This window comes from Micromys minutus (genome assembly GCF_963924665.1).
Source record: "Micromys minutus genome assembly, chromosome: 9".
NCBI classification, from domain to species: Eukaryota; Metazoa; Chordata; class Mammalia; order Rodentia; family Muridae; genus Micromys; species Micromys minutus.
In genome coordinates this window covers 62,983,641-63,006,951 of record NC_137978.1, presented here as the reverse complement: position 1 = coordinate 63,006,951, position 23,311 = coordinate 62,983,641, and the positions used below count along the sequence as shown (strand labels likewise).

General features: G+C 49.8%; 2 protein-coding genes across 5 annotated transcripts in view; one reads left to right on the top strand and one right to left on the bottom strand.

Annotated features, from left to right (window-relative positions):
• Positions 1-15,881, top strand: part of PER3 (period circadian regulator 3) — a 36,988-nt gene extending 21,107 nt beyond the window's left edge. For 3 of the 4 annotated variants that reach the window (XM_080920729.1, XM_080920731.1, XM_080920732.1), the window contains 9 exons: positions 2,756-2,888; positions 3,625-3,737; positions 3,882-4,049; positions 5,910-6,140; positions 6,770-7,443; positions 8,928-9,030; positions 9,975-10,158; positions 10,852-11,002; positions 13,634-15,881. In XM_080920729.1, the coding sequence (XP_080776855.1) occupies positions 2,756-2,888; positions 3,625-3,737; positions 3,882-4,049; positions 5,910-6,140; positions 6,770-7,443; positions 8,928-9,030; positions 9,975-10,158; positions 10,852-11,002; positions 13,634-13,717 (1,841 nt within the window). In that variant the 3' untranslated portion in view covers positions 13,718-15,881. The remainder of the gene's footprint in view (positions 1-2,755; positions 2,889-3,624; positions 3,738-3,881; positions 4,050-5,909; positions 6,141-6,769; positions 7,444-8,927; positions 9,031-9,974; positions 10,159-10,851; positions 11,003-13,633) is intronic. The other variant, XM_080920730.1, reaches the window with a different exon arrangement.
• Positions 15,882-17,824: 1,943 nt separating this feature from the next.
• UTS2 (urotensin 2) lies at positions 17,825-22,639 on the bottom strand (the record flags this gene model as incomplete). The annotated part of the gene is made up of 4 exons (XM_080920987.1): positions 17,825-17,938; positions 19,513-19,556; positions 20,985-21,095; positions 22,537-22,639. 4 exons carry the CDS (start codon positions 22,637-22,639, stop codon positions 17,825-17,827), a joined length of 372 nt encoding a protein of 123 aa, XP_080777113.1.
• Between the last annotated feature and the right edge of the window lie 672 nt (positions 22,640-23,311).

Genomic DNA, 23,311 nt, shown 5'->3' with positions numbered 1-23,311 from the left:
ACTTACACACACACACGAGTATGGATGCTCATAGAGGCTAGAGGTGTTGGATCCCCTGGAGCGGAAATTACAGGTAGTTGTAGCCGCCCATCATGGGTGCTGGGACTTTGTTCCTCTGGAAGGGCAGGACTCGCTCTTAACCACTGAGCCATCTCTCTCTCCAGACCCAGGGGTTTCTTATCAGGGAGGAAATCCAATAAACAAAACCTAAGGAGTGAAAATTACTGGACAATATATAAAAAATAAGTTTTACTTATTTTTTGAAAGATTTATTTATTATATATGAGTGCACTGCAGCTGTCTTCAGACACAGCAGAAGAGGGCATCAGATCCCATTACAGATGGTTCTGAGCCACCATGTGGTTGCTGGGAATTGAACTCAGGACCTCTGGAAGAGCAGCCAGTGCTCTTAACCACTGAGCCACCTCTCCAGCCCAAGTTTTATTTTTAGTGATATGAAAGATAACTGACTACAAATAGCACTCTTCATCGATGACATACAAGTAAAACCATGGCAGCTCCATTGCCCCGTGCTGGATGAGCCTTGGGGAGCATCCATCGTTGGCCTTTGCCCTTGAAAGCATGTAATCACAGAGGTGACCCCTGAGCACCGTGTAAGTTGGATGGAGGATGGTGGGTGAGCAGGCGCCGTGATAGTCCATCTACTGCTGACCTTAAACAGCTCAGGAAGAACTAGCTCTTTCTGGTGATGCCGAATCAGTCAGCTCAGGATGGCGCTGGGTAGGCAGACAGCGTGTATTCCCTGGACAAAGATGCTGTACATCCGATGTGGGACGGAGCAGAACTGTGAGGTTGCACCGCAGTGCTGAGAGTAGTAAATCCTTGTCTGGGAGGTGCAAAGCCCTCTGCTCAAACCTGTTCTCCAGGAAACTAAAAACCTCATGTGCTGAAAGCACAGGAAGCAAGACCAGTGATGGGGATACGCACCGAGATTGAAAGGGGAGAAGAGCTGCCTACAAAGGGGTAGCTGGGAGAATCCATGTGCTTGCCAAGAACCATGAACATGAGTCCCATTCCAGAATGTAGAGAGAACCCAAGACCACGTGTGGATAAATCCGCTAAGCGGGAATAGCAGAACCATGTTCAAGGAGGTGAGCTCAAGTGGCTTTGAGAAGAAAGAAAAATATTTCAGCTAGATGCCAAATAGAGAATACTGAAGTGGCCCATGTCCGTACCCAGGCTGGTGTGTATCACTGTGTGTGCTCCGGCTGGACAAACCAGTGCAGACGCTGTAGCGAGTAAGCTAACAAGGTTTCCCTCCTGAACAAGTTGTAAGTAACGAAAGGAGGAAGTCTGGAGTAGATTTTCCTGGACCAGGGTAGAAGCCCGTGGAAGAAGGCATTCAGCTGGATAGGTGGATGGACAGATGGACAAAGGGTTAACATGCAGACCTGTATAATCAGCGCTGACCACTGAGAAAACATAGACACTCGCCTAACACCAAGATTTTGGTTGCTGGCTGTATGTTTTTTGAACAGGGCCAGAGTGTAAAGATATTCAACAGACAGACAGACAGACATCGGAAGGGCACAGGAAGAAGGGGGCTTGGAAGAGCTACAAAGTAGCTCAGGCTAAGACAGTTTGAGTAACAAAACTCACCATGATAGTGTTGGTTTATAACGAACAGGTTAAATGACTCTGTCTTACTGACAAAAGACCAGAAGACTGAGTCAAGGTGGGTTCCAGCAGAGTTAAGATAGGACCAGCATCACTGCGATCCTGGGCTGGATCCTGAAATAACAGCTACAGCCAGTGATAGGGCAGTGAAAATGCAGTCTTCATTTCAGCGAACACACTTCCTCCGCTGTGTGTCTTACGGTTTATCACATCATCGTGGAGCTTGTGGAAGCTCCTGGGAGGGGTATGGGGCACAAAAGCTCCTGCCGTTCTGGAGAGTTGAAAGGAGGCTATCCGAAGCCATTTAAGCTCGGCTCTCCAGGCCAGCTGGAAGTGCCTGTCACTAAGAACAGAAGCAGCCGAGGCCACAGGCCTGCTAGTCATGACATAATCACACACTCCCTCCGGAACCCTGCCATTCTTGCCAGCCAACCATAGCACGCTCTGCAGGGCTTCCTGCCTCCTTCCCTGGGCTCCATCTTCTTTATAGGAGCTTCCACTTCTCTTGGCTTCCCCCTCTCTCCACGCCTGTGCCACTAGACACACTTGAGAAGTTCAAATTCAAGTCAATACAGTATTATTTTTGTCACCTCTTGGCTGTGGTGGCCAGCATATGAGACGGCAGGACCACAGCCGTCAGCGCCGTCGAGGCTCAGCACTGGCAGTGCTCTGTGCCGCACCCTGCAACCCAGGAGATGTGTGTGACACCGGTTACTCCGGTCTTCGTGCCCACTCACCGACTCAGGTGCTGCCCAGGGGGAGGGGCACATGGCATTTAGGTGTCATAGCCAGTTGGAATAAGTAGTATTAGCCAACACTGGGCGTCCCCCACCAACTTCTCATCTGAGAGTTGCATTGGTAAATCCTTGCCTGAGACACACGCTTCGCTTGTTTTTTTAAAAAAATACCAATGTAGTCATTGCGTGTAGCTGCTTTTGTGCCATATTCTCTTCCCTGATATTTCTGTGTCGGTCATTTAGATCTGAGCTCATGTTCAGTGATGTTAAATGTGCCGCGTGATACTGTGTAAATGTGTGTTACGAGCCTACTACAGTTTGATGACTATTTCTCACTACATGCTAAACATTTTAACACATCTCCTTCCGTTTCCTTTCAGATGAGCGGAAGGACGTTTCTTCCTCTCAGACACTGAAAAACAAAAGCGCAGGCACCTGCTCCGGTGGCGATCTGCGGCGAGAGCAGCCCAGCTCGTCCTATCAGCAGATGAACTGTATTGACAGTGTCATCAGGTAAGAAGTGCAGGTCTTGGTGGTGTCATTTCTAGGCGGAGGCCTTAGTCACCGTGGAGCCACATGGCACGTTGAGAGATGTCAGGATTGATTTCGTACTGCACATGATAGGGTCGGTTGCTGCACGCGGAGCTCTTGGAGCTGCCGGGGCAGTGGTGCTGAGTCCTCTGTGTTAGCCTGTTACATACAGTTCACAGTTTATTGGAGCTGCCGGGGGCAGTGGTGCTGAGTCCTCTGTGTTAGCCTGTTACATACAGTTCACAGTTTATTGGAGCTGCCGGGGGCAGTGGTGCTGAGTCCTCTCTGTTAGCCTGTTACATACAGTTCACAGTTTATTGGAGCTGCCGGGGGCAGTGGTGCTGAGTCCTCTCTGTTAGCCTGTTACATACAGTTCACAGTTTTATTGACCGTTATTGGGGACACAGAAAATAAGACACTGCATCTCTTGTCTGAGAGAGCTGTAGATAGTGAACGCCTGAGCTGGTCAGAGTTCAACGGTGCAGGATGTGAAGACCAAAGAACAGAGGAAGCGAGACCTAAGCTAGTAACCCAGGCTGGGATGTCGAGACCTGACCTCATCCAAGAAGAAAGGGCCAAGTCCCCCACCCCCACCCCGTCCTCCCCACCCCGTTCTCCCCACTCTCCCCATGGGGCCTCAGTGGCAGAAGCAAAGCATGGAAGGGGGAGTGGCCTGGTGCAGCCAATAAGAAGACTCAGCCCGGTTCTGCCACTGTAGGTATCTGACAAGCTACAGCCTCCCGGCCCTGAAAAGAAAGTGCATCTCCCGTACAAACACATCTTCATCCTCAGAAGAAGCCAGGCCAAACCCGGAGGCGGACAGCAGCGGGAGTGAGTGCTCTGGACTGGGTGATGCCATTGAGTTCAGGGGTCCCGGTGTCTTCCCTTAGGTGGCTAATGACTTAAATGGTCAGTCACTGACTCCCGTAAGCTTCCGCTTGGCGTTCACCATCTGTTTCCCATCCATATCACCAGACACTGAACAGCTCCTGGACATGCCGAAACAGGAAACAACTGGCCCGTCCACAGACGCCGAGGGAGGTGCTGCACGGACCCTGTCCACCGCCGCACTAAGTGTGGCGTCTGGCGTAAGCCAGTGCAGCTGCAGCAGCAGCACTGACCGGGTCCCGCCCCTACAGCCAGGTACTGTATCTTATGTGTACGGACGCTTTGCCCGCATATGTGTATGTGCATTGTGTATGTGTGCCTGTTGACCACACAGGCCAGAAGAGGGCGCCACATCTTCTAGAACTATAGCAGGTGGATGTGAGCCTCCATGTGGGTGCTGGAAACCAAACCTGGGTCCTCTGTGAGAACAGTGGGTGTCCTTAACCTCTGAGCCGTCTCTCCATCCCCTTTTCACTCATCTTTTCTAAAGGTGCCTCTAACACATGGAACGTGTACTGTCATCTTGATGGGTCACACGTGTGTTCCTTTTTGTGTTGACTTGCTAGGTCAGTGGACACACCCTTCACAGCATTCTTACTTACTCAGGGAGCTACTCTGACCTTAATCGTTGGACTTTTTCAAGGCCTCGTGCCCTTTAGACTCTGGGTTTTCACGGTGACTTGGTAGGTGAGGTCTCTGAAGTTGAGTGTTGGGGACCAAATTCAAGTCAAATACTTGCTGAGCCATCTGCAGCCAGAAATGGGGTTTTCTCATCTGGCCAAGAGAGGAAGTGCTGCTCCTCAAGCCTGAGCTGTCCTTCCCTCTGTCTTGCCGCCCACTCACGAGCTCAAGGCAGACCCTCCCGAGTGCCAGGGTTGGGAGTGTACTGTCTGTCTGGAGGCCTCTCTGTCCCTGTCTTCTCTGCCACTCCCCTGGACACTCTAGCCTTTCCTCTTGAGTTGATTAGACTCTGCCTTAGGCTCAGGGCCCCGAAACCTTTTATTTCATATCTGTGTCCACTATGTTCATTGTTGGAGGCACGAAAGTCAGTCTGGTCCCAGATGCTCTGCCGGCCACAGCACTTATGTGGACTCAGACTAAGTGAGAGCCCATTTCTGGAAGTGGTGTGGGCCCAAGCCTGGCCAGGCTACCTGGGTATTGCATAGCTTTGAGAGGTGGGAAGGGTGCTAGGAAACCCAGCACAGCACCCAGCGTGATTTTTTTTTCTTGAATGAAGTAACTCTAGAAGCGACTCAGAATCCGCATACAGGTGCGTGCGCCTGTACGTGTGAATAAAGTGGGTGCTCTGCTGTGTGCAAGAGGGTGAGATGTGCACTGAGGAGTAGGAAGTGGAGCTGAGCCAGAGGCTAGCGTCCATGAGTGCCTCTTCAGAGAAGACAGAGTGGGTGGCAGCAGATGACCCTCTGCACTGTGCTCCCTGTCTGTGCGCACAGGAGCCAGAAGGGCAGGAAAAGAATGGTTTTCCATCGGGAGAAGGAAAAGAAGATTTGTGGTCTGTGGAAGGCACAGGAAGAATGTGCTAAACTAATTTTTAAAACCTGGTGTTTGAATCATGTGAGGATGTTACCTGTTTTTAAAATGAGCCAAGGGACAGTGGTGTGCGCCTTTAATCCCAGAGTTCAGGAAGCAGAGGCAGGCAGATCTCTGCAAATTCAACAACAGCCTGGTCTGCTTAGCAAGTTCAGGACAGCCAGGGCTACATAGAGTGACTTTGTCTCTGAAAAACAGATAGAAAGAAATTCAAAGGTTGAATGCCATGGCACGCTCCTGTAATCTGGCGCTTCAGAGACCGATGAACTCAGGACAGGTAGATTAGTTAGGAAGTCCCACCCTCTGTTTCAGAACTAATAATTTTGACCCAAAATCTGAAAATGTAAGAATGTGGAAAATGTTTGTAAATCAAGGTCTAAATGGTTGTCTGTGTATTATTATAGTAATATATAAGTAAAGGAAGACAAGAAGAATTTTTGTGCTGTACCGATGAAGTTTTTATATTCCAACAACTATGTCTGTAGAGATGTGTTGAGGGGCAGTTACAAAATAAAAATAAACAGTTGCCATTAGTTATAATTGATCTGTTTGCCGTGATCCCAGCGGAAAGTGTTGCCGGAGCGTGTGAGCCCTGGGCCCTGAGAACAGAGGCCTCTCCCCTGACCGCAGAAGGATTCGAACACGTGGGGCTCACCGCGGCCGTCCTCTCCGCGCACACGCAGAAGGAAGAGCAGAACTATGTTGACGAGTTCCGGGAAAAGATCCTGACCTCGCCCTACGGCTGCTATCTTCAGCAAGAAAGCAGAAACCATGCTAAGTACTCCTGTGTTCAAGGTAGTTACATTTAGAGAATGCCCCTGATATCTTTACATTAGTAGAAATCAATCGTACACAGGCTGAACTGTCCTCCTGTGTCAGTGGGAGATTGCTTCCAGGAAGAACTGTCTGACACACTGTCACACAATCCACAGACATTCAAGGCCTCTGTATAAAAGGGTAGAACGCTTGTTCGTGACCCACTGACGCTTTCTGTGTCCTTATCCTTGTCCCTTATCTAACACTTCCTGCACACATCCTTACAGTTGGAGGAGTAACGGGCGTCTGATCGTATCCAGTGTGTTTTTCTGGGTATTTTCCGGCTGTGGTTGGCCAGGTGGGCAGCTCTGGCCCCTGTGGCTGTGCTGGGCCAGCTGAGTCCAGGAGAAGGGTGGGCAGTGGGTGATTTCCCTACTCCACAGCTTACGAAGGAGCTCTAATACGAATCAGAAAAAACCAGCTAAAGTGCCGGATTTGGGTGATTTTAGAACACTAATTTTTACCTCGAAACCTTGTTGGTTTAGAACAACTCTTGTATTTGTGAAAGTCTTGGCGAATAGCTGCTTCATGAGATAATACAGTTCCCTGCAATGACTTTCTCTACAGTTTTGTCTTCCTCTGTAGCACGCCGCCTCCTTTCTCATCAGCAGGGTCCACCTCTAAGCACACCAGATGCCCTGGAAGTGAGAGACGGAGGCTCAAACGGAAGAAGTTGCAGATGCCCGTGGACACCAGCGGCCCCAGTGCCCACCTCTTTCCCCATGTCAGAGGACTCCTTCCAGATGTGCAGCACTGGAGCCCTTCCCTTATCTCCTTCCCCTGTGCCGCAGGCCTGGCTTTCCCCTCAGCCCTAGTACTTCCCAGCCAGACCCCTCATCTCCCTCCCTCTTTTCCCCTCCAACATATGGCCTCTCAGGGAGTAGGGGATGCCACAGCCGGGGGAGCAGCAGCTGAATGTCCACTTCTGTCCGCTGGCCCTCAGTCTGTTTCCACGTTCCCTTCTGCTTACTTGGATAACTTCATGACCATCTTCCTGCACAACACCCCCCTCATTCCCCTGTGGCCAGCATTCCTGGGGGCCACAGACTCTTCTCAAATGGCACCCTTAGTACCAGCAACAGCCCCAAACCTGGAACCAATGTCTTCAGACCACAGCCAGAGGAGAGTGGAGGAGAGCTGGGAGACACACAGCGGAGAGCATCCGTTCATTAGCTCACGGAGCAGTTCACCGTTGCAGCTAAATTTACTCCAGGAAGAAGCGCCTGATCCGTCAGAGTCCACAGACGCGGTGGGAAGAGGCGCTGGCCCAGACGCTAAGCATGTAAGTGCAGCCGTCATGTGGGTGCAGCCGTTGTGTGAGTGTAGCCGTCATGTGGGTGCAGCTGTCATGTGGGTGTAGCCGTCATGTGGGTGCAGCCATCATGTGAGTGTAGCCGTCATGTGGGTGCAGCCGTCATGTGAGTGTAGCCGTCGTGTGGGTGTAGCTGTCGTGTGGGTGCAGCTGTCATGTGAGTGAGGTGCCGAGGGCCTGAGAAAGCCTGGGTCCTTTCACCAAGCCAGAACTAGGCACCAACAGCCTCGCCGTGCTGGGTGGTCGGCCCCACTGCTGTGATTAGGACTAAGCTCTGCTCTGTGCAAACGAGAAATGTGTCCCTGTCCGCTGTGGACTGGAGACCAAGGAATCTTCTGTTCTCAATGCTTGGGGAGGTTTTTCACAGATTTTTCTGCCTTTCAAAAAAACAGTTTGTGTTTGTTTGTTGGAGACAGGGTTTCTCTGTGTGGCCCTGGCTGTCCTGGAACTCGCTGTCTAGACCAGGCTGCCCTTGAGATGTAGAAGTCCTGCTTTCCTGTTTATGCACATAGTGTGGGGGCGTGTGGATAAGGTAGGAGCCAGGGTCTGCACAGTCGGAGGGAAGGCAGCTTGTCCTTCCATGGTTAGACATGCCATTTTCAAATGAAAACGTTTTAGGTAAATTATTTTGAACTTTCCAAACTTCTTACTTAGAGAAGCACTTTGAGATGTATCTTAAATTAAACCTCAGAGTCTGGCGTTCCTGCGTTCTGGTGTGTTTTGCCACATGTATGTGGTGTGCTACAGGGGCATACCAGAAGACGTAGCTGGGTCCCCTGGAACTGGAGGTCCAGACAGTCGTAAGCTGCAGAGTGTGGGTGGTAGGAACCGGGCCCCAGGGCCCCTGGAGGCACACCAAGGGCTCCGGACTGATGAGCCGTCTCCCCGGTCACTGCTCTTGATAGCTTATGTGCATAAAGTTTAGGGAGCTTGGAAATAAGACAACAGCAGCTCAGGAGCTGGGTAAACGGTTCAGTGGTTAGAAGCAGAGGATATCCCAGCCCGGCATCAGCTGTCCAGCAAACCCCTCTGACTCCAGCTCCGAAGGACCCAAAGTTCTTATCTGTCCTCTACAGACATCTGCACACACTCGTACACATATACACATAGACACATGAGTACTTCCCACTTAAGTACATTTTGTTTACGGCTGTGTGTACTCATGTTCCCCGGTATCCATGTAGAAGTCAAAGGACAGCTCTGGGGAATTGGTTCTCTCCTTACAGTGTAGGTTTTGAGGACCAAACTCAGGTCATCATGGAAATGGGTGCCTTCACTCAATCGTGCTGACCTAATAATATGAATTTTAAACATATATATGCTGACCTTGGCTCCTGTGTCTTTACAAGAACACATACAGTGTCCACGTTATGTCCAGATGACGGGTGTATGGAAGCCCATGCTGCCGGCCGCTAACTCTCAGGGTGTTCAGTAGCTTTGTGTCCTCCCTCCAGCTCTGTCCTTCAGCTGACAGTGGCAGTTGGAACCGTCACTGTGCCATGGGTGAGCTGGCCACAGCATCAGCGCAGCAAGAGTCTCCGTCTGCAACCGCCTCAGGTAGGTGCCCAGAACAAACAGCCTCGCGTTGTCACCAGATCACTCCGTCCAATTGCACACCCCACCAGCATAGAAAGGAAGTCCCCCCCTTCTTTCTGTAAGGCTTCCTTTCCTTTTGGGGCAGGTTTAGATTTAACAAAGCTGATGTTGCCTTAACTGTTACAGGCACCTAGAATATCCCTGTTGCTCTAGAAAGTTCTTCTGTAACCGTTTACAGCCCATGTGAGTTACTTTTCTCACTGCTGAGACACTATCTGACTGAAACAACTTACAAGAGGAAGGATTTGCTTGGGCTCATGGGTCTGTAGGTACAGTGTATGGTGGCCAGGAAGGAGCGGAGGCTAGACCATCTTGGTCTGAAGGACCTCAGCATAGCAGACAGGAAACAGCTTAGACCTAAAGCGGGGCCATGCTATAACCTTCAAATTCCTAGCCCGCAGTGATCCACCTCTCAAGCATCCTGCCCCAAAGGGTCTACCACTTCCCGGTACACTCCACCAACAGGGGACCAAGTGCTCAAATGTGTGCCTGTGGGGCTGTTTTATAGTCAGCCTGACAGTCAGCCTCGGTCCTAACACACGGGTGTGCTTTCTACCGCTTCAGATCCTGTATGTGCGGTGTGAGAGCTTCTTGCATGGAAAGTCTCTTGGAGTAGCGCTGTTAAGATTGAGCCTCATTATACCTTGGTAGTCTTCCTTTCTGTTGCTCAAGAGGATCGCATTGTGTGGATAGTTACTGGGGTTACATTGTATGGACGGTTATTGGGCCTATGATTGGTAATGCTGTGAGCCATTTGAAATTGGAAGGTCATTTGGCCAGTGTCTGGTTAACACCCTCCGGAACTGCTGCGGCTGAGATGGGCGGGTAGGTGCCACAGTTGGTACACGGCCTCTGTGGCAAGCAAACTTCTGACGGGTGTCTTTAATCTTGTCGATCTTTGGCAGGAAGCAGCGTCAGCAGCGTGTACTTCAGTAGCAGTGACTACACTTCTGAAATCTCTGAAAATGGACAGAGGTCACAGGATGGACAGAGAGATGAAGTCTCCCCCGGGGCGGCTGGAGAGTCCATCTGGAGAATGATAGAACGGACGTCAGAGCATGTTCTCATGACGTACCAGGTGCCAGAGAGGTATGGAAGCGCTCCGCAAACCCCGCTGGGTGCTTGGACGACTTGTTTCTTTAATTCTAAAGGTTTCATATTACCATTTATTTTGTGGCTTGTTCATGTATGAGTGTGCCATGACACACGTGTGGAAGCCTGTTCTTGCTGTCTAGCACTCGTGTCCCAGAGATCAGACTCAGGCTTGGCGAGAGGGGAAGGGCCTTCCCAGCTGTGGCATGTGTATAAGGTTGGAAGATGCAGTCCTGTCACCATGTTTGTCCAGAAGTGACCGTCTCAAGGCATCACACTGGCTGTTCTTCTAGATTCTAGTGTGGCTTTTCTACATAAAATGATTTTTTAAAATGTTTTAGATACCATCATAGAAAAACATGTTTAAGAATTTGTTCATCTAAATTTAAGCAGCGGATGGTTCTTGAAGGAAAAATTGTAGCCACACATGTGCAGATCCATACAGAACAAACACGTTGCTCACTGCAACCAGGACGAGAGCGCACAGGCTGTCCTTCCGGGACGCACACGCTCACGGAGTTTGCTTTTGCCCTGGCAAAGGCGGACTGGGGAAGTGCATTTTTTGATGTGGTTCATCCAAGGAGCAGAAGTTTGCCACTGTAGCAGATGATCTGGGTGTGTCGTAAGTCAACAGCGAAGTGTGTCAGCCCTGGAAGGGAAGCACGCACTCAGAGGCCTTCTTGGTCTTAGGGGTAGAGATGAGGTGCTGAAGCAAGACCTGGAAAAGCTTCACAGCATGGAGCAGCGGCAGCCCCATTTCTCTCCTGCGCAGAAGGAGGAGCTGGCCAAGGTGCGGTCCTGGATCCACAGCCACGCTGCCCCTCAGGAGAGACACCTCCAAGTAAGCATGCCATCCCTCACATCATGACTGTTCTGTGCCAGGCAACTGGTGTCCTTCACCTACGCCATTACCTGTGTGCTTTAAATACCAAGTGTGCACACTGTGAAGTTTCCTAGGAGAAACATAAACAAATGTCTGTCCACCCCAGATAGGGCCCAGCCCCAGACCAAATACTGTTGAAAGTAAAGGCAGACTTGGCAAACCAGCGAATTTATAGAGCTTACGTTACAGAGCATGGGCGACTCTGAAACAGCCATATCACTGGGACCATCTCACCCCAGCATGAGTGAAGACTCCATAGACAGAGCCCTCCACCCCCTTCTGCACTCCATAGACTCCCATCGCCTCCTGAGAACTCAGGCCACCTGAGGCGAAATCAGACAGAACTGGGAGGTAAGCGTAGGAAAGAGGCTGAGGTCTGCAGTGACAGTCTGCAGTGAGGTCTGCAGTGACAGTCTGCAGTGAGGTCTGCAGTGACAGTCTGCAGTGACAGTCTACAGTGAGGTCTGCAGTGACAGTCTGCAGTGAGGTCTGCAGTGACAGTCTGCAGTGAGGGTCTATAGTGACAGTCTGCAGTGAGAGTCTGCAGTGAGGTCTGCAGTGAGAGTCTGCAGTGAGGGTCTATAGTGACAGTCTGCAGTGAGGTCTGCAGTGACGGTCTGCAGTGAGGTCTGCAGTGACAGTCTGCAGTGAGGGTCTATAGTGACAGTCTGCAGTGAGAGTCTGCAGTGAGGTCTGCAGTGAGAGTCTGCAGTGAGGGTCTATAGTGACAGTCTGCAGTGAGGTCTGCAGTGAGGTCTGCAGTGACAGTCTGCAGTGAGGTCTGCAGTGAGGGTCTGCAGTAACAGTCTGCAGTGAGGTCTGCAGTGAGGGTCTATAGTCAGGGTCTACAGTGGGGGTCTGCAATGACGGTCTAGTGACTCCCTACCCACTTCCTGTAAGGGAGGGTCAGCAGTCTTAATCTTAAAGGTCTCTTGTGTAGCCACAGTTCTTTCCTTATGTGAGACAGCATTCCACACATGATGAAGTGGTTCTCTCCCACCAGTTGGAATGCTTAGAGTAATAAAGACTACCCTGGAGTATGACCCACTGAGGGGAAGTACAGAGATCCATGGTTCAAATACACATCCCTCTTTAAACGCTCCAATCCAAGGCCCACACGGATGGAAGTTTTCTTACCCCACAGGAGCTCTTTATCCATTTCCTTCCCCTTGTTGGTGCACTGAGAACCGTGAAACTGAAACCCAAATCATTCTTACATGTTAGTGTCCTAAGTCAGGTCATGGACCAGCAAGCCAGGGCTGTAACAGCCCACGGCCTTGAGTTACCACCTCTGCCCTGGTCTGCAGTGTTCCTTCATCACTTCCTCCCCTGGTATTCAGTTGTTTTGTGTGTAGCACTGCGAGTGTCTGCACAACTGCACGCATGTGTGGTACCCACAGAGGCCACAAGAGGGCATCAGATCCTCCGGAGATGGAGTGAGGAGCAGCTGGGAGCTGCAGTGGATGCTGGAATCTCACACAGCAGCATCCAGGGCTCTTCACCACCAGCCATCTCCAGTACGCAGCCTAGAGTAACATCTCCCCTGCCCCAGCCTTTGATTTTGTGGATTGTCTGATTCCTCCCTTCCTTTTTGAGGAGTTTCCGAGATAAAGGACTCACGGTGGAAGGAGTCTTTTCCTTTAAGTACTCTGACTGTTCCAGCATTCTGTCTTCTGACCTCCAAAGTTCCTGCCGAGACATCTGCGGATGATCTCCTGAGAATCCCACGTGTGGTGTGTCCTCTCCTGGGTTTGACTGGTTGTGATGTGTCTGGGTGTGTGCGTCTGAGCTGGTCCCATTTGGAGGTCACTGAGCTTCTTGGCTGCTGTATCCAGAGCCTCCTTACATCTGGAAGATTTCTCAGGCCCTCTGACGGCTGTCTGTGTGCTCAGACCAAATAAGCCTCGAGTGATGCTCACTCTGTGGGTCTTTTCCTTCCTGATGATGGTGATTGTGACGATGGCGGTGGTGAGGGCGATGACGGCAGCCATTATGGATCGTTATCTAGTTTTCAGCCGTTCAGTTCTCACTTCTCCAGACTTGCCTTTATTCCTCCAGGGAGCTTTATCTCAGTTTTGTCTTTCTCGGGGTTAGAAGGTTTTCCTTGTAGGTGTCTCTCACTTCATCGACGCTTCTGTTTGCTCGTCTGTCTCTTCCTGCTTTGTCTTAGCTTCCTGTCCTCGTGATAGAAGCACCAAAACCCCTCAGAAGGAACGTTTCACCTCACGGGAAGTCAGGGCAGGAACAGAAGCAGAGGCCATGGAGGGGTGCAGCTTATTGGCTTGCTCCCCTTGGCTTGCTCAGTCTGCTTTCTTACGCACCTGCCCAGCAGTGACACAGCCCACAGTGATGGGGCCTTCCCACACCCGTCATTAATCATGAAAGCGCATCGCCGACTTTGCCCACAGGCCAATCTGATGGAGGCGTTTTCTCAGTTGAGCATCTCTTCCCAGACATGTCTGGGTTTGTGTCTGTCGAGTTTACAAAAGCCAACCAGGAAACCTCCCCTCAACTCAGCCTTTTCCTTGTTTTCAAACTCTCTAGATGACATTAACCTCAAATAACACACTTGCCTTTGTTCTCTTGGAGAGCTGTGTCTCCTGTGAAGACAGAGGTTCCATTGGTGACACTGCAGAGGTCCGTGAACAGCACCAAGCAGAAGACACCAGTTGAGCAGCTGTGAAGATGTCACACCCTCTCCGGGTCATGCGGGACACAGTGTGTGTTACCTCACTATGGTCTCTTAAATGGCAGTCGTCAGCATCAAGATCTTCCCTGGCTTTGTTTTGGTTTCGGTGGCACTGGGGATCAGACCCAGGGCCTTACATCCGCTAGGCTGGCACTCCCCACTGCTGACCCGTGTCCCCAGAGCCCCCATTCAATAGATGGCGTTTTCCAAAAGCAGGAGTATGTGTAGGCTCTTGTTCCTGGTGTCAAAACTGCCATCGAGAAGCCTCCTCTAGCTCAGCTGTCACCTGACGTTGGCTTGCGTCTGACAGCGTGATTTCAGAAGTCACCCCGAGTAAGTTACAGTTGGAATGAGCCCCACGTCTCAATCTCCTTTGTTCTGTTCTGTTGTTACAAAATCATTTTCCCACTAGAATACTTGAAGAACTTGTGTCCGTGGGCTGTGTGTCTCTCACCGTGTTTTCCCTGAACTTACCACAGTGATCTCGGTTTTGTACAGCATGGTGCTTCTCCTCCCGATTGTAAGACATTCCAGCTTTCCCACTAAACGTCAGAGCTCATGTTCTCTAGGATCTGTGGGGACGGTGGTTTTTTTTTTTTTTTTTGGTTGTTTGACCCCATTCTCATCCATGCACTTCCTGTGGCAACCGCCTTTCATGGGAGCCCTTTCCTTAAAATCTGTCTGCTGGACAGGACGTATTCTTTGGACAACTGAAGTTAAGCTTTGCATGTTAAGAAGCTTCTTACTCAAACAGTAGTGTTTTTAAAGTTTTTTTGGGTTATAAAATAAATGTGAAACGTTTTAAATATTATGTTAATGTTATTATGCAGGTGTGTGTGCCCAGGCTTACCAAACAGTTAACTTTCCCTTTTCACCGAATTACACACGAGGTCTCCATGCCAACCATCAGTCTGACTGGCCCTGCTTTTGTTTGCCCCTGAATAGGGGTAAGTGTTTGGGACCTGCAGAGTAAGACACCACACTTATGGGAACCTGGGGACCCCAGCTCGGTGACAGCAGAGTCCCATGAGTTTCCTCTCAGAAGTGAGTGCGACTATGTTGTCCACTCGCTGTCCGGTGCTCTAGTTTAGAGAAGCCCAAGGCTCCTTCTTGAACACAGAAGGCCGTGGTATCCGCCGTGCAGGAAGGAACTGATGGGGAGCTTTACAGTGGCCTTTTCCTGCTTCCCTTCCTGCAGGCCAACTTAGTTTTCTTTCTTTCTTTTGCCTTTTTTGTTTGCTTGCTTTGTTTTGTCTTAGGAAAACTTTGTTTTCCTCTGACAGTTTACAGCTATTGATAACTGTAGTGCCATTGAAGTCAGGAGACAGTCACAGTCACCGCTGTGCACAGCGCTCCAACCCGGCGGCTCGGACTTCTTTCCTAAAGTAATGCCTGTTCTGGACTGCAGTCTTATCGGAAGGTGTCAGAAACATTTTAAAAGGCTGCCTGTGACGTTTCTTGGAACTTTCCTGGTACTGAGCATCTCCAGATGTGTGTTCTTGCCGCGCGAACAGAGGGACTTCTCAGAACCTACTCTGTCTGGCAGTCAGGTGGTCCTGGAGGCTGTGTTAGTCAGCTTGGCCATCTCTGGAGAAGGGCTGTGCTTGTGGACCTGCCAGGATCCCTCTGTGTTTGTGTACAGGCGGACCTGCTGGTTTCTGTGTGCACACTGCAGGCTGATGGTTTCTGGTGAAAGAGGCCCTTTTCTGTTGGTTTTGGATCCCCGTTTTCTCTGCAGTCCCTTATTTTCTTGCCTGTGCCCACACCTCATGGAGTCTGTGTTATGCCAGGCTTGATTTGAAAATGGTGCTGTAGTCAGGTGTGCAGAGCCCCAAGTCTCACCTCTGCCTGGGTGCCGTCAGCACTCCCAGCAGGCCCTGCCGCTGAGGGCCGGTCCAGCAGAGGCTGCTGCCCCCCATGGGGGTCATGCCCAGTGGAAACTCAAGCTCACTGACTTTGTATTGCTAACTAGAGAACTGGTCCGGAAAAGTGTGCATTGTAGACTTGAATGTCTACATAAATGTTTCCCCCAGAGCTTTATTTTCTTGGGTCAGAGGTCAAAATTTATGAAAATAAAATATTGTGTAAATGGATTAAATGAAATAATATCGTTCACAAGGTGGCAAGTTTTAACCAAATTGGCAATTTGTTCATATTTAACTGTAAATTTGCTCATACTTAATGGATATTTATCTTTTCATTGGGTATCTTTTTGAGTAAAAACATTTAATGGGTATTTATGTTTTCATTGGGTATCTTTCTGAGTCAGAACAATAAACAGTGTATGTGTTCCAGTGGAGCCACTGTGTCTAGTCCCCATTTTAGCCCTGAGAGTTCACTGAGCCCTGGATGTTCATATGTGTAAACATGTGGATAATGGTATTTGCTTATACCAGTGTGTGGTAAAATTACCAAGTTATTCCAGAAGTGTCTTTAGGGTAAGCTTGCAGTTTACAAAGTCTGAGTTACTTAGAGCAAAATCAAGACATCAGAATGTGGAGCCTGAATCCAGGCAGCAGGGCCTTAAGTCTCACGCCTGTGTAGTTGTACCTTCTCGCGCCAACAGCAAGGGCAGCAGAGCCCAGGATTTACAGTTTCTGCCTCTGGCCGGGCTGGCGCAAGTGCTCTGTAGAAATGGTCTCATCCCAGCCTCATACAGCCGATGGAGGCCGTTCTCTCTTTACAGGGGAGGCTGCTGTGTTGGTGAGGACTCAGCTCCTGTGGCTGAGCTTAGCAGTCTGTCAGGAGATAACCACCCCAAGTCACTTCTAGTGATGGTTTAGATTATGCTAGTACACCAGAAACCCACTCAGGCGTTTTGGGATTGCCAAAGGGGAGCGAGAGCTAGTTTGATTCCCACACTAAGGAGCCGCAGCCTCATAGCCAGACTTGGTGGTAGGATGCTTGAATCTGCAAGCCTGCTTTCCCTACTGAGCCATGCTGTTGTATCAAGATGAGGAAAGCTTTGTCACATGTACATGAAGGCACCAGTGATGTTTGGTGACAAAGGTGAGTGAAGTTTACACAGGGCAGGTGTCTGGTCATCTACAGACTGTCACAGTTGTGCGTGAAATGCTGGTCTATATACACATTTGTGGGTCTTAAAGATAAATTACCTGCCGATTCCATTCTTAGGGCTCTGACTCTAAGAACTGTAAGAACACTAGGTATTTGGCCTTTGTTAGCGGAAAGAAATAGGTTTCCATTCCTTACAGTGAGTCAGCTCTGACACTGAAGCTCACAGATTGAGGACAGGGAAGTTTCCAAGCGTTTGATAAGTTCTTGAGCCTGCTGAGAGCAAGAGTGTGAGCACACAAACTTGCCTCCAAGAAACAGTTCAGAGCAACCCCAGCCGCCCCCCAGCTTCCCCCCCCACCCCATGGCCTTTTCATTAGAGCTTTGCAAACTCAGGTACCGCCCTCCCAGAAAGCAGAACTTAATGCTTGCCTCAGGAGCAAGAGAAGCTCTGTGATCCAGCCTCAGCGTGACCCACACTGGATATGGTGACATCCACTTGTGCGCCTAGCACTGGGGAGGTAGGAGGCAGGAGAATCTGGAGTTCAAGGCTGGTGCTGGATACATGGGACCCTGTCTCCCCAATCCCATCCCAAAGCAACTTGGGTATTTATTTTTTAGGGCTTGAGAAGATGTCAACACAGTAATTTATTTTTAAATCATTTTTTACTTCAGAGACTCTTGGCCAAATCATTTTTTCTTCATGCCTTTTCTTCCTCTTCTCTGCTGTGTGCTTACTTGCTGCCTTTACTTAGACATTCCCCCACCCACCCCCTTTTGTGTAGAGCCCAGGACGGAACAGAGTTCACATAGCCAGGCATGCTCTCTGCCACTGAGAACTCTCTACCCCTCCCGCCCAACTCGTATATTTCCAAGATAAATGGGGGCAAAGGCAGGCTGTTGACTTTTCAGGCTGTATACACAAGTAAGCTTAACTGCGTGTGATACTTGAGAAACAGAGGTTTTATTTCTCATAATGGAGAACAGGGTGTTGTTGGCATGATTTTTTCTTCAAGCATCTGCTCTTTTAGTTTCCTGAAGTGATGGTTCTGAGACTAGCGGATGCTTGTCTCTCCTCAAATGCAGTATTTCCAGAAGCATTCTGGGGCAGTCCCGTGTTGCTTATGCTGTTTCCTGGTTCTTGCCAAAAGACGACTCAGTACAGTGTTAGCATCTCCCCCAGCGAAAGCCTGAAACCATGAGAGCAGAGCAATAGATTAGTAGCCCTGAGTCATGAAACCATGAGAGCAGAGCAATAGATTAGTAGCCCTGAGTCATGAAACCATGAGAGCAGAGCAATAGATTAGTAGCCCTGAGTCACAGTCCTCACTGGGGGTCTCTGGAGCTCTCTTCCAGTTGGCCTTGAGCTCCCCTAACCTTCCTGTCGGGGTTCTAGACACTTGCCTTGTGTACAACATAGATCATAACTGTTAAAATTGGCTTGTTTTAAAGGTTGAGCCATAGTTTTCTTTTGATTCTAGAATACAGTAGGTACATCCTACATTTCCAATTTTAGGAAATTTTAGGCCATAGGGGATAATCCTTGTACTGGATAGTTTTATGTCAGTTTGACACAAGCTAGAGGTACCAGTTAGGAGGGGGAGACTCAACTGAGAAAATGCTTCCATAAGATGTCCCTAGGCCAGCCTCCAGGGCATTTTCTTAATTAGTGATTGCCGGGGAGGACCTTGCCCACTGGGTAGTACTGTCCTGGGGTGGGTGGTCTTGGTGCTATATGAAAGCAGGTGGGAAGCAAGTCAGTCAGCAGCACCCTGCTATGGCTTCCGCATCAGCTCCTGTCTCCAGGTTCCTGCCCTGTTTGAGTTCCTGCTCTGACTTCCTTCACTGATGAACAGTGCTGTGGAGGTGTGAGCTGAATAAACCCTTTCCTGACCAGTTGCTTTGGTCATGGCGTTTCATCTGAGCAACAGTAGCCCCGACTGACACTGTCCTTCTCTGAGTGATGACTTTCCCCCAGGTGCACAGGGAAACTATATTAGTCCCCTAAAGGCTTCGGGATCCCTGTCTCTAGGATCTCTTGTGACGGTGATGGCTAGCAAGATGCTGGTGGTGATGACAGCCACGGAGGTGTCTCTGGTCCAGCCTTTGCACCGGGGAGGGGAGCACAGCATCATCCGACCCTTCCCAGGCTACATTGTTGCTGCCCAATGCTGACTACAGCTCACTCCCCTGCAGATCTGTTGAATCACAGTTTGACTAGTAGGGCCTGTGGGTGGAGACTGAGCATTTCTCACCAGCTTCCTACTGATGGCACTGGGCAGGATGGACGGCAAGCCTGGCAGCGCCTCACCTGCTGCTCCTTTCTCTTACGTCCTACTGAAATATACCCAGAACAGGCACTTGTTACTTTCTTGTTACAAGTTGCCCAGAACAGAGGCCTGTTCAGTCCTTGTTACAGTGGCATATTCTCTTCATCCTACTGCGGTTCACCACCGGAGTCTGCTAGTTCTTGTTACAGTTACATAGTCAGTGTAGAAAAATTCTGTGTCTGGACAATTATTTTAAAGTGTGATTCCTTAGAACACCCTTGGGTCATGAATTATGCGTTCAGATTTTCTCCCTCAAAAGCCAGAGCTTCTACACCATCTCTGTCTTCAGACACACCAGAAGAGGGCATCAGACCCCATGACAGATGGTTGTGAGCCACCATGTGGTTGCTGGGATTGAACTCAGGACATCTGGAAAAGCAGTCAATGCTTTTAACCACTGAGCCATCTCTCCAGCCCAAGCCAGAGCTTCTTACCTTCCGCAAGCTTCCTCTTGGAGTGGGAACTTCAGCGCTAGGATCTGGAAAACAGTTTGACACCTTATGTTAGATCTACTGCTGTGTGTTAATCTCTTTTTCATGGTTTAAGTGGAGACTCACCATATAGACCAGGCTGGCTTTACCATGTAGACCAGGCTGGCTTTACCATGTAGACCAGGCTGGCTTTACCATATAGACCAGGCTGGCTTTACCATGTAGACCAGGCTGGCTTTACCATATAGACCAGGCTGGCTTTACCATGTAGACCAGGCTGGCCTCACAGAGATCCACCTGTGGCATTTGCCACCACACCCAGCAGTTCCACTTACTGCAAAACATACAGAATCTAAGAGTCTGAGGCTGGGGGATGACTCTTGGTGCAGACTAAAGGACTGAAGTTCAGATCCCCAGAACCCAGGGAAAAGCTTGGTGGACGTAGAGGCCACTTTGGTCCCTTAAGCACTCAGAACATAGAGACAGGACCCCGGGGACAAACCAGGTAGGTAAAACAGCTGGATTAATGTGCTCTGGGCCCAGAGACCCAGCCTCAATAAATAAATTGAAGAGAGCTCAAGAAAAACAGCCAGTGTCAACTCTGGGCCTCCCACACCCCCGCATGGACCCACCCTCATGCATGCACACCACACATGCAAAAAAAAAAAACAAAACAAAACAAATAGGACACCCCTAAATCGTGTCTCATTTCCAGCCCTTTCCAGACCGAGGCAGTATGTACTTGAGAGGAGGCAAGGATTCTGACCTCTGAGTTTTAATAGTTTCTCAAACACTGTAACTGGACTGTCAGTCTGTCTGCTCAAAGACTCTTCATCCTCTGCGCACATGTTCTGAGCTACAGAGGAAAACACTCAAAGCTTCGGTCTCTTCTCTCAGTTGCTTGTGTTGCGATAGGGTCTCGGGCTAGCCTCAGACTCATGGTTCACAGGTGTGAGTCCCCATGTTTGTCACTGATCATTCTGACCCTGTTTATATTTTACTTCAAAGTCACCCCACGAGGAAAATTTTCTCACTGCTGCTGCTGCTGTTTTGTTTTGTAATGGAGTCTCGTTTTGTAGTCTAGGCTAGCCTCTCAGGTCTACAGAAGGGTAGACAGGGTGGCAGAAGAACAGGCTAAGAAGGGTGTACAGTTCAGCTTTTAGCTCTAGTAGCTAGAATAGAGCAAATCTAGTAGCTGTGGAATCCACCCATAAGGGCTGGAGAGATGGCTCAGTGGTTAGAGCACTGACCGCTCTTCCAGAGGTCCTGAGTTCAAATCCCAGCACCCACATGGTGGCTCACAACCATCTGTTGTGGGGTCTGATGCCCTCTTCTGGTGTGTCTGACAGCTACAGTGTGCTCACATAAAATAAATGAAGGAACAAATCAATAAATGCAACCTGCTGAGCTCATTGTTGCTAATAAAAAGAAAGAAAGAAAAAAGAGTCCGCCCATGAGCCTAAGAATGTCTTTACCTGCTTCCGCAAGGCTTTCCTCTGCTTCTGTGCCCATGGTCTGGCGCAGTAACTGCAGGAGGGCGGTCCTCTCCAGCTCCCGCAGAGCCCGAAGAGCGTCTTCCTCAAGCACTGTGGGGTAGAGACAGACAAGTAGCCTACCCTGGGCTTCACCCTGTTGTCAGTGAATACCAGATCCTGGAACTCCAAATCCTGGTGATGTGTCACAATGTCACTTGTCAGAAGTAAAGTGCTACACAAGCCATCAGGAGTCACAGAGGATCGATCTCGTGGGCGACCCCTCCCTGCCGATGTGGCCACCTTAGTACCTGCCTGGGGTAGGAGCCAGTCTGGTTCCTCATTTCCATGTACCAGTGTGAACTCCTGCTTTGAGGTGTCTGAATGGGAGGCAAAAGGAAGGAAGTTGACGGCGGCACCTCTACTGCGCCTCGCAGTGGGTGTTCTTGTGAAGTGCAAACACTGCATTGTGACTTCTGTGTGAACCATGATCTGAAGTGTGCGCGCTGAGGGACGTAAATGCATGTAAGGTATGCGAGGGAAAGTGTATGTGGGCAGGAGCTGGATGTGTTGTGTGTGGTGTGAGGTAGAAGGGCAGACAGCAAGTGTGGCAAGTGCGTGTGAGGGAGTGAAATGGTAACATGTACATGCGTGGAGTGCACAGGGTGTGTGGCCAGTCGCAGCAGCAGGACATGGGCCTTGGGCAGATGCCAGCAGGTTGAGATGCTCTGGAAGTCTGGCTGGAAAGCCACATGAGACCCTGGCATGCTGCGGGCTGGCAAATGTTCATCTGCAACCCTGATGGAAGACAGTGGGAAGGCGCCCGCCTGAGCAAGCAGCCGTGGCAGCCCTTGCGAGGCAGCCTCCATAGTGTGGTGACGTGTGAAGGTCTGTGATGAACGACGTTTGTGGAAAAAAAAAAAACTGAGAGGGAAAGACATCTGACAAAAACCACGGCATTGATTTATGCCTGGCCTCGACTATCCGGCTCAGTGCCAGTGTGAACCGTGACCCCAGCAGCAGAACGTGAGTGATGCTTTGAGATACTCTGAGTGCCGGCGGAGGCTGGACGGTCCAATGGCTGGAAGAGAACTTACTTAGGGAAAGGTCTGAAAGGACCCAAGACCCACGCTAGTCAACTGGCTTAGCAGACAGAGGTTGCCTGCCACCAAGCCTGCCCACATGCTAGAGAACCAGGTCATCTTCTGACCTCCACATCCGGGCCCTGGTGTGTACACACACACAATAAACATGAAGGAAACTTTGCTTAAGTATCTAAAACCAGACATTGAAGTCCAGTTACAATTTCTTGTGTAGGTAATGTTTTAAGTCAGTACAATGTTTATAAGCAAAAGTGACAAGGAGAGTTAAAAGTACATTTGTCACATGAAATGAGCCATTTGTTTAGAGAAGATCATGCCCATTGCTGAATCTAAGACCTGCAGTCAGGACCCCTTAAGCCTCTTTTCAAAGCATGGTTGCACCCACAGAAGACCCCATTCAGCCAGCATCCTGTGCCTAAGCGGTACCCAGAATGGATGAACAGTCGCCTCACCTGGAAGCCGAAGAGACCTTTCAACAGTGTCCGTGACGGGGACAGACAGGAGTGGACTCAGGAGTCCTATGAAGAGCAGGCAGCAGAGGGGCACCCTGTCCATGACGACGGCGAGATGTCTGGCTGGGTGTCTGCTCCGGAGAACTTCCGACTCTGCGTTGAGGGATCGCCCGTTTTATCTATCATCCTGTGACCTCATATGTCCCCTCCAAAAAAAAAAAAAAAAAAAAGATGAATTTATTGGCTAGGGAGGCTAAGAGGCAATCACTTTGCATTGATGTAATTTTTCAAAGTAACAATCCATAGACAATAAATTTGCTGGCTTGTTGACTGGTGTTCAAAGTGGGTATTTATCTATAAAGCACTGTGAAGTTTTTAGCTCTGGCAAAATAAGTAACTCAGCAATAAATCACAGGTGAGAGATGGGGACAGACGATGTGGCCAAGGCAGAAGCACAAGGATTTATGAATGTTAGCAGAGGTGATTCGGGGTATGATGTGAAATATCTCTGCTTCCTTTTCAAAAAATATCCTTCGCTGGAGGATAGATGAGTTGTCAGGTTGTATTAAACCAGTTGTTTGAAGTAGCAAAGACACACCAAGCATTGCTCAAAGCTCAGGTCCAGCTCGTGTGCTTGGCTGTGTGTAAAATCACAAGCACTCAGCCCTCAGAGCACGGTTTCCTTAGGACTGGACCGCAAGGAGGATTGGAGGATGTCCTCAGGCTGCCTGGCCAACGGCTTCACTAGACTCAAGCCAGCAAAGCGGTGCTGTTA